The following is an 11,369-nucleotide window of genomic DNA, read 5'->3' as shown; positions in this document are numbered from 1 at the left end:
TGCTCCACATGTGGCACCCGTCTTTGGTAATCTTTGAAATAACGTTAGACATTGCACAAGAGTCTTACCAAATCATTATTTAGTTATTCCGCCACTATATCAAATATCTTTTATTCGTGAACATTCTTTTTTAAAGTCAGAAATTATACAAAAAAATCTGTTTTCAAATTGAGAAAGCTAGTCAAGAATCTATATTATTGCCTATAAAGGAACATCCAGTTCATAAACCTTTATAAAAAGGTTCTAACTCTTCAACTATTCTTGTGAAATTGGAAACTTAGACAGGTACTTGACTAATTCATCTACTCTTACATGTCTTAGTTGCGATGCATTATTATTGAATATTGACGATTTTCTAATTGGCCGTCTAAGTACTTAATCTATGTTTATGCAGTTTATTTTATCAAACACATAGAAAGTTCATCATGTTCATGGGAAGAATAAATCAGACCTTTTATAGTTTTGATCGATCCGAAGGCTCTCCTCTTGGCCGGCCCGTTGATAAACGGATAATTTTCTTTCGTTATTCAAAAGTTTCAAAAACATTTATTGAGAAGTTGGACAGTGGGTTTCTACCCTCAACTCGCTCTGCCCTCTCCCTATTCTCAATTACCATCCACGCTTACACTTCACTCCCCATTACTTCCAGACGAAAATCAATCAAAAAACATGTCCAGCTTATCCCTTTTTCCCCTCTTTTCGCAGTTTCCGCCCATGAATCCCGCTTCCCGACCCCTCATTCCTATCTTTCCTTCCGCCTATCGACCCGTCGTTTTTCGTTAGATAAATTATCAATCATGAAGAACAACAGTAGTAACAGTTCAAACATGAGGCATCTGATTTAACGTATCATTTTCTGCGTATTGAAGATTCATCGAAACTAAATTTACAACCATTGTCCAGGAGACCATTTTTGTTTAAACAAGTCACCTTTTTTACTACTGAGGTTCCTTTAACATGTTTAATACGTTCAAGTTAAACACACGTTTACTGAAAAACGTGAAGTATTCTATTCCGTATAATAAATACATACAGACTACTTATATTTGAAAACAAAAGTGTTGACCCGCGAAATTGATAATTATAAATGTTTGAAAGCAAACTTTAAATGGTTAATAAATTTCGTTACAAAATACATCATCGCATGTGACAGGGTATACAAATCAAAATGTTAATTAAATAAATTCCAGAAAACTTGGCACTAAAAGGAAAAGTGACACAGAGTTCAACATATTATGTATATAGTGCAAGCTACGCCATTACAGGACAAATAAATAACGAATGGAGCGGTGGATGTTCACATACAGGTGCAAATCAGCTTACGGCATGGTGGGGTTTGGAACTCCCTGAAGTAGTTTACGTGACTAATGTTCAAATATACTATAGGAATACCAGTAAGTATTAGAAGTTTTTGAAATATGAATTTATGTCAATTTTAAAATTGAGCTTTATGAAATTGATGATAATGTAACCTTTACATTTTGCGAGATTTACTATCGGCGTCCACTTTTCTGGTATGTGCAATGTTATTTTTTAAACATTTTCATCGACAAAATTGCAAAGAACTTTATAAAATACTGGATAAAACAAATATTACACACAAGAGCGTATATACCTATGTTGTAAGGAATCCGCCACCCCTTTTGCCTTAGAGATAGTGATTTGTTCTTTGTCAATATTCATATCGGGCAATTTGAGAATGAACTTCTCCGATTAGTTACATGTCACAAGATTTTTACCAGAAATGAACCCATTATTATCATATTTAAAGGCAAATATTGTATACAATTAATAATACGGGCAAATCATTTCGGCATAGAGACCGCAACCCCAATTTTCGGCAGAAAATTTGAGATAAACATTTCCATGTCTCAGTTTTAAAGAGGAAGACTTTTTAACCACTAAATTTTTAACTGGCTATTCATTACCTTATCAACATCTTAAAATATGAACCAAAGAGTTCATTTTTATTATTTCTTTTCTTTTCTGAAGAAATATTTGTGCACAATCTTATTGTGGAATGTATTTTTCAAATGTTGATGTCTATTCGTTTATATAGAAGAAATGGTGCAGATTCGTAAAAGTAAAATCTATAATTCGGTAAAGTACTTTATACACCGATATTTTGAAATGCACTTTCTTCGTATATACCACTGGTTAATTTGTGGAAATTCCTATTCGTAGTATCTTTTGGTAGTAATTTCTGATAAATTGATTACGAATGTTTGAACACTAAGAAAACTTGAACATCCATGGTATGTTATGATATGCAATCGGTAATATCGACAGTGTTTGCCTTTCGTTCAAGTATAGCCGACCTTTCGTAATTAGAATTAATTTCATTTAAAGTTTGTGCCCTGATTGTCACTCATGTGAATTTTGTATTTACACTCTTATAAAGTTAATGTTGTTTACATTTTTGATTGGTTAAATGTATATTTTAATGATCGGTTTACTATACATCTCTAATTATTCAATTTTAGAAAGTGTTTTTTCTGAAATATTTTATATTATTTATCGAAATATAATTTAATATCGAGCACAAATCAAAGTTAACAAAAACATATATTTGTTTAACGTAGGACCAGATCGAATGAATGGCTTTAGCTTGTATATGTCCAATGGAACAGTTGATGCTGGGGATAAATTGTTATGTTACACAGATCTTCTGATAACAGAATTACCCAACACAACCCAGGATATCGACTGTAATACAATCACCAAAAATGTGTATTTCTTCAACAATAGATCAAGCATAGGACAAAACGGAGAAGGTGCCTTTGTAGAACTGTGCTATATAGCAATATACGGTTGGTATTTTCAATAATAAATTGTTCTATATACTGTATTACACATCAGTATCCTCAACTCCATTCTTGGGTATGCATCTTTTTTGGAATCCAAATACAATCAAATGCTTAATGGTAACTCTGTCCGTAGCATTGTCAAACTACGTCGCATTATTATCAAACTTTCCATAAAATACTTTCCCTCGAGCTGTTTTCATAGACTCATATTTTTTTGAATTGTTCTGAGGGTATGACATAATTAATGATGGTTATCCATAGTACGAAGGCTATTTTTATTAACTATTTTCGCTAACAGTTCAAACTCAAGTTCGTTATTGGCTGAAAGATTTGAAGGCAGGTAAAATACCATTTTGGGTAGAGGATTCTTAAAAGAGCTGATTTGACCAATAGCATTGTTTCTATATGTCAATTTCTTCGAATTCTTCTATAGGTTTAGGAATACCTCAACGGTGCCAATTTTAGTGCACTAGGTGCGCATTTATTACAACAAATGTGTATGCAGTGATGCTAGAGGCCAAAATGTTTGATAAACCAAAAGCAATGCAAACGTTGGAGAGCTGATGAAGTCATCATAATTGACATGTCAGAACTAAAGTGTCCAGATTGTGTCATCTGATTCATTTAGCATTAGAACATGTATAACTAAGTTAAACGTAGTTTTATAAAAATTAAAACTTTCACTAAAAGAGACAATAATAATGTGTTTTTTTTTACTATACTCCCCCCTCTCTATCGTTTTTTTTTATATTATCCTAATTTTCAATAAAAAAAAACCAGTCTTAGAAAAGCAAAAGACGTGCAATAATCATCTAACGTTATGAGACAAACACATATTTGGTACCAAAGAAAGCCCAAATTGTAAGCTGACCAGAACGAGGTACCTTAAATTTCATTCAATATCTGTGAAATTCCATATGTGATGATGTATCACACAACAGAAAAGTCATGGTCAAATCTTGGTATAAGCTAGACAAATATCGTAATGATCCATCTATACGTTTTTCTCGTAGGATGCTGGAAAGGTACATGGGGAGTTAATTGTTTAAATCCCTGTCCTGCTAACTGCATATCCAATCACTGCTATCCTGGAAATGGTTCCTGCGTTTGGGGATGTGATTGCCTCCATGACACTTGTGATATGATCACCAGTATATGCACAGAAGGATGTAAAGCTGGACTTATTGGACAGTACTGTAATAACACTAGCTGTGAGTCCTTTGTTTATTTAATGAACTTTAAATTAAAGATATAAATTGTATTAGAAAATGTGTTTAATTCTAATTTTGCATTGGTACATCAAATACTTAAAGACCGTTTACGTTTTCTTGACACTAATTATATAAGGAATCGCTATTATTCATACATATATGTCCCTTACAGATAATCTTGCTTCTAATGGAATAGCAACTCAAACACCATCGAAAACAAATCATCCAGCATTTCTGTCGGTTGATGGAAACCGGACCGGTATCTGTTCAATGACATCTGGATCTAACTCCTTTCTCCAGGTTGACACTGGTTTAATGAGTATCATTACCATGATTTATATTACTCTTGGTGGTAAGTTACCATAGAGATGTGATTTATGTTTCATTTTAAATATATTATGTAGCAAGTTTTCCCAGGAAGTTTTGCTCAACAAGTGATTCCTGACGTGTTCTACTGTTACAGTCCGTTTATGACAAATATCCAATTGTCAGGTGACAAACAATAGGGTTGTCTTATCTCCTTATCTTACTGTAAAAGCTTCCAAATTTAATCAGTACGTTTTCAATTACTAAATGTATGCATATGTTGTGAAAGAGTGAACAAATATAAGATTGTAAAACAAAATAAATACTTGATTATTATGACATCACTACGGCCATACAAATAAGGTCAAGGAACAGTAAATGAGCTATGTCCCAGATTTTGCTAAAATTAAGCATACAACTTTGGCTCGTTGAACTATAACTGAAAATCGAAAAAATAATGCATATATCTCTTTTAATATCTGAAATATTACTGATTGAATTCTTTCAAAATAGGAGAACATTTGTATAGAAAGCACATAAAATCAGCGAAAAACCTTCTTGAATTTGTCTTAAAATCATAAAATCTCCAATTTCTAACACATAGATTTTTCTTATTAAACTATATGATGTTGATACATACATTTTCGTTTAAATGATATGAAATAATCATATGGTGACCGACTTCGAACATTCTTGTGTCGTTTAATATTGTACGTCTTTGGTCCTTTTATAGTCATGCCAACTAAATTTTATTAACAAGCCAATCGTCTTTTAATGACAGATTTATTTATTTTGAATGTTTAAAAATCTAAATAACCGAGTTACATTGATCATATCATATATGGCTCTTATGTCTCAAATGCATACTTGTATTATACATACTTTAAAATGACTATATTTACATGTTTATCAGCAATGCTCCTGACAGTACTGTAAATTACGTGTAGAATGTTTTTATCTATCCGAGAACAAAACAGCAAAAAAACATAAATAATATTTATACAATTTCTAAACAGAATCTGCACAATTTAACAACAGTAACTATTCAGTATATTGTTCAAACACGAGTGACTCCTGGAATAACGCAATAGAAATATACAATGGTGAACGTCCGACAGAAGATATCTACGTAACTGCTGTCTGCAGATATGTAATTTATGTACCACCAACTATAAGAGGCACTTCAAGGGTAGATTTGTGTGAAATAGAAATTGGTGGTAAGTGCAAAAATTAATTCCTCCATCACAGGAATGATATATCGTTTTCTCTACGCGCCTACTGTATGAAACAAAAATTGAACAGATAGTGTGAAAATGATATAGTAGGACTATATTGCTTATAACGAAAACCTAACATCAATTTTAAGATAGTAATTTGCTTTAAAGAGGTCAAACAACTAAAAATAGGCCAGTTCAAAGAAGGAAAGCACAAAACAACCTCCGTGAATGCCGTACGGTGACCTATAGTTGTTAATTTCTGTTTCATTTGGTCTCTTGTGGAGAATTGTCTCATTGGCAAGCATACCACATCTTATTTTTATATCCAACATAAATTTTCAACTACAGAAATGATTAATTAACTCAAACCTCGCAAAAAATCTGGGTCAAAATATACTAGGCTCACTATTAGTAAGCAAGTTTAGCTGAATCATATTTTATCAGTTCATCCATCAACTTGTATTTTATTAATAAATTAATTTTGAAAATGATGTACACACTGAAATACTAGTATACAGAAAGATATAAATATATTCATTCCTTTTATAACGTCAACGGCTCACATGTAACCCAACAGTGTACGGCTTATGTGCAACTCAACAGAACGGATCATATGCAATTCAACAGTACTAGTTTTCTTGACTATAACAAAATTACATCTTAAACCAGTTAAGTTTGTAGGCTTCTAAACCACTTCAATCTATATTATAAATGATGTTTCCTACAACAGGTTGCCCTTTAGGAACATACGGAGTATACTGTGGAATGAAATGTTCAGAAAACTGTATATCAGGATCGTGTGACTTAGTTAGTGGACACTGCACATTTGGTTGTACTGATGGTTGGGTCGGTAATAGGTGCAATAAAAGTAAGCCTATGTTAAGAATAATACCGTAAATAATTAGGAAAAAGCAAAAATTGTAAAAGTTTGTAATTGTTCATTAAAACATTACATGTATGTCTATATATGTATAAAACAAGAATGATGAAGTTCTTCAAATATAACTGAGCAGAAAACCCATTTTTCTTAATAAAAGTAGAAGTTCTTTTTATATATATTTTAGGCTTCAAAGAAAGTGCAACAGGTTATTTAGCGTAGTTTGTTAAATGGTAAAGTTTCAATCATTCTTAAACTTTGTTTTAGCCTGTAGTGAAGGTCTATTTGGGAATCAATGTGTGCATACATGTTCGTCTCACTGTGTCAAATCATCTTGTAATCATGTGACAGGGGAATGCAATGGAGGATGTAAACAAGGATGGACAGCTTATGACTGTTCAGAAGGTAAAACATAGATGTCGTTCAGTTTGTGGAAAACGTAATGATCATCGTGCGCACACCACATGTTCCTGGAATAAACCGTAGGCTCACTCGAGACCACATATTTAGAAACCAAAACATGAAAATCGTTTTAAGGCATATTAACCTTACTTGTTTAACTGGTTTTCATTTCTAGCAATTCTGTCTATAGTATTGGGTGTTTAAAACATTGACCTGCTGTTATATACAATTTAAAATTTGTTATGCACACGTGCGAATTCAATTTGAAATTAATGGATGTTCAGTTCAATTCCGGCAATTACGATTAAATTTATGACACCTATAAGATATGACTGGGATACTCTTCACTAGGACTTCTTACCAGTTAAAACAATATTCAAAAGGGGGCTTCCGTTTTGCTCTTTGGCTCTATGAATATACATCCACGTTCAGTTGGAATGAGCTCGTTCAATCAGATGATTCATGAATATGGAGGGATAAGGCCTCACCGACTGCACATGAATGAACCAAATTTTTATTGATGGGTCGTTTGATTGATTGTTACAAGGCTAATTTCTCTCCATATCGAACGTCCATAAATTTTTCAATGACAAAGGGAATTTCCAACCCTTCATCCCAAACAACTCACATTGCGTAATCATTGTATAAATCTTTAAATTGTTCTCTTTCTGCCGTGCATGAGATACCGAACACTCTGCTTTCAGTAAACAACAATTACTTAATATTTGATTATTTTGAGAAAAAAAAAAAACATTAGAAAATAACAATAATGTTTTCTCACTATGGTTTTCCATGAAAGGAAAAAAAAAATTTCACATTGTAGCTATTGCGTATCTAAAAAGTATGTAACATGCTTAATCATTTTAGAATTGAAACACAAAATGTTAAAAAAAAGACATTTGGCTTAGGTCATGCAGGATATCAAATTGTCAAATTATATAACTGAGAAGAAAACTTATTTTCCCTAATAAAAGCAGAGTTTTTTTTTTATGTTTTCGGCTTCAAAAAAAGTGCTTCGGACCCATGAAATTTATATTGTGTTGTTTTCATTTTTTATTGAATAAAATCTTTCTTACGAACATACATTCATGATATGTTAGTGCCGCGATGAATGAAGGATTTGATGAGGTAATATTTAATATCATGTCAAAACGTTTCCTATTTTATGGTGATATTGCAATTCCCGACATTGTGCAGGAGGTTTGATATGTTAATCATCTTAATTCTTCTTACTAATCGCCGTAGCAAGATGTCTTTGTTAAAATTGTTAATAAACAAAAAGTGGTCTATGGTAAACTACATTTGTATGTGATTCATAATCATTATCATCATCCCCAACCATACTGAATAAAATCATTCAAATATGCATTGACATTTTAGAATGCAGTACCGGATATTTTGGTAGAAATTGTTCCCAGTCATGTGAAGGATGCTTATCTGATCTATGTGACCGTTTTGCTGGCTTCTGTAATGTGACAGACAAATGTAAACCAGGATATATACACGACTTAAAATGTAATCAAGGTATGTATTTATTTCAATGGTTTTGTATTTTTGAAGGATATGTTGATATAATTTGCATTTGTGATTCATACACACGATACTATTTTCTGTTATAGGATGTGTTCTAGAATATGACTTTTTGAAGGCTTCATATCGATATTGTGAAAGCTTTAATATTTCAATAACCAAGAATTTGTCCTCGACGAATCTCATCTGCACAGTGATTTGAAAGATGCAGTATGATTTATAAATCCAAAGTTCTACGATTCTTGTCTTTCGTGCAATATACATATGTGTATGAAGATGGGTTTCTTTGATTTAAAAACCACTATTGATTATTCCAATAGTTCAAATTCTGTTTTTTTTTCCGGTTTCATTATGTTTCAGCAAAAATATTTTGTGCAAGCAGATGTGATGATAATAACCTTAACTATTATCATTTGTCTAGTTATAAAAATGATTATAAAAATTACAAATCATAAACTTATTTTGAAACGGTAATTCTAATATAGTTTATTATTCGGATTCATCGTGTACACTCCAGCTTCTAGAATATCAGGAATAAGAATAGATTCATGAGTTAGAATTTTTTTAAAAACCCATGAAATTTCTTTTTGATTTAGAAGCATACATCAATTTAAGAAAGAATCGATCATTAATAATAAATCGTAGTGAGTCTTACTTAGGTTAGGATTAATTAATTACGCGTATGAAAAGTTTATTAATTTATTAATAAAACAATTATTTCTATCTAATTGACATCGACAAGATGTACTCGATTGACATTTTGTAAGCACTACCTTTAATTTTATTCCTCTTGCATTGAAAAATCACTAAAGTACACTCAATACAACTTTCGATATTATAAATTAATGATCCATATTGCATCATACTTTTTATATACATAGAAAAGATGTATTTTTAAATGGCAATTTTTTTCGATATATTTTTAGCATGTGAGCACATGTACTATGGTGATAATTGTACAGAAAAATGCAATTGTCTCTCTAGATTGGAACCTTGTGATAAATCTACTGGAATGTGTCCTGACGGCAAATGTGACAAAGGATGGTCTGGGGAATCTTGTAATAAAGGTTTGTCAAAGGAAGTAATAGAAATACTTATTACTTAGTCATAAATCTTAAGTCTTTCTATTTTTATGACATACCGAAGCTATTAAAAATTAGTTGTTTCAAATATCCATTTTGATAGAGATAATTCCTAGCGAATAAACAATGAACACACATTTCAGATAATACTTAAAGATCACAAATATATTAAATGAATGGCGATTTTATAAGTTTTATAAGATATAATCGAAATAAAACGGTCACCCTGAGAAGCAGTGCTCTTCAACTTTGTAATTTATTTGGCCTTTTTAACCTTTTTTGATTCCAGCGTCACTAATGAGTCTTTTGTATACGAATTGCGCGTCTAGCGTACACAATTTTAACCCTGGTATCTATGATGAGTTTATTTACAGAAAATATCTGGCTTTGTATGATTTCCTGTATGAATTATTTCCGTATTTTATTTCATTTACCGCTTTTGACAAAGACCTCTCGATTCGCTTCATGTTCCCTCTTTGATGGTTTTACACACATTCCAGAAAATACATTGCATTGCTTTTTCATTCTGTAATTCTGACTTATTTCCAAGAAAATTCAACCTCATAAACAGTAATGGATGAAATTGATATGATGAAACAAACTAAACAAATATATAGAGGAATTAGGACAGAATTTTATGTTGAGCGCTTTATACTATTCTATTGTGGGACGATTTATTTTTGATACTTTTAATTACATGTATTGTTTACCTTTTAAAGTTGATATAAAGCCATGTAATGCATATTTTAATTTTCATTGTAGAATGCAGCGAGGGATATTACGGATCGAATTGTATTGATTACTGTAACAATTGCTTAAACACGTCCTGTGAAATATTTGAAGGCAATTGTACTTATGGTTGTAATAATAAATTCAGTGGTCCTCAGTGCACGAAAGCAGGTAGTAAAAGGATTTTTGTTATTCAAGTTGAAATAACATGAATGGTAGAAAGAAGAAATTTTTATAATATTTAATTAGATACTGCTAGTTTAAAGTGTTAATACAACTGATGAAAAAGTAAAAAACAAATTTATTTACAGAATCGTGAAAAAAATAAAAAAAAAATATATAACATTGCTGTACAAATACAATTTATGAAAGAATGAATAACTAAGCTGGAATCAGTATCATTGTGTTGATTCAAGTTTGATATACATGATTGATGCATTATAGTCAATAATATATATATTTTTCATAGACTTGCAGTCTTTAGAAGAACGAGGACTTGTTACAGCCATCATAGGAGGAATTTGTGCTGCAATATTTGTCGTGATTCTTGCAATTATTTTGTGTATCGTTTACAGGTATTCATTTTGTTTCTGTTTTTCCTCCAAGAATTATCATTCTCATGTTTCATAGACCTTATATAATTTTTATAATTATAATTTACAAAAATATTAGGGTATATAATTATTCCTGGCCTTTAGTTAAAATACACCTGTGACGTAAATCTTTTGTTCAAACTCTCCATTATTTTTCAGGAATCGAGAGTTATTTTCTATTGTTCATCTTCATTCATCTGGATGTTTTGCCCTTTGGATATTTCCATGGGCACTTTCTAAAAAAGTGTTCACCCATGGAAATAATTCTAAAGGACGTAACGCGATTTTGAATGAAGATTAAAACTTTCTAATACGGCTGATACTGGATGTTTTTTTTTTTAATTTAGATCGTAGTAATACAATGAATACCAAATATCTCATTATCAATAAACAGCTTTTATTTGCGAGTCGTAATTTCAGCGTATGATATATAGTAGCGTATTCACTAAAATTCCACAACAGTATCTATAATTTGTTTTCCGATGCAAATCTTTGCTGCATTTCTGTCACAGATAGTAGCCAAGCGGGTAAAAACGATTATTTTTCATTGAGTGCTATTCCTCTTCTGTGTATCTACAAAATATCAAATGTGTTAACTCAGTTGAATTCTTTTGT

The 11,369-nt window shown here is 31.5% G+C and overlaps 1 protein-coding gene across 1 annotated transcript; it reads left to right on the top strand.

Moving 5' to 3' along the window:
* The first annotated feature begins 2,593 nt into the window (after positions 1–2,593).
* LOC127707274 (multiple epidermal growth factor-like domains protein 11) lies at positions 2,594–11,270 on the top strand. The gene is made up of 8 exons (XM_052211812.1): positions 2,594–2,708; positions 6,272–6,391; positions 6,686–6,823; positions 8,201–8,344; positions 9,277–9,417; positions 10,195–10,332; positions 10,631–10,736; positions 11,267–11,270. The coding sequence occupies exons 1-8, from the start codon at positions 2,594–2,596 to the stop codon at positions 11,268–11,270; spliced, it is 906 nt and encodes a 301-aa protein (XP_052067772.1).
* The last annotated feature ends 99 nt before the right edge of the window (positions 11,271–11,369 follow it).

The sequence above is a fragment of the Mytilus californianus genome, unplaced genomic scaffold, assembly GCF_021869535.1.
Source record: "Mytilus californianus isolate M0D057914Y unplaced genomic scaffold, xbMytCali1.0.p SCAF_61, whole genome shotgun sequence".
NCBI classification, from domain to species: domain Eukaryota; kingdom Metazoa; phylum Mollusca; class Bivalvia; order Mytilida; family Mytilidae; genus Mytilus; species Mytilus californianus.
This window is presented reverse-complemented; position numbering and strand designations above follow the sequence as displayed.

What these genes read in the sequence shown, in the direction of transcription:
- LOC127707274 (XM_052211812.1), top strand. Translation starts at nt 2,594, where the DNA reads ATGAATGGCTTTAGCTTGTATATGTCCAATGGAACAGTTGATGCTGGG. An exon ending in CACAACCCAGGATATCGACT is followed by an intron (nt 2,709 to 6,271) that starts GTAATACAATCA and finishes TTCCTACAACAG; the next exon opens with GTTGCCCTTTAGGAACATAC. An exon ending in TGGGGAATCTTGTAATAAAG is followed by an intron (nt 9,418 to 10,194) that starts GTTTGTCAAAGG and finishes TTTTCATTGTAG; the next exon opens with AATGCAGCGAGGGATATTAC.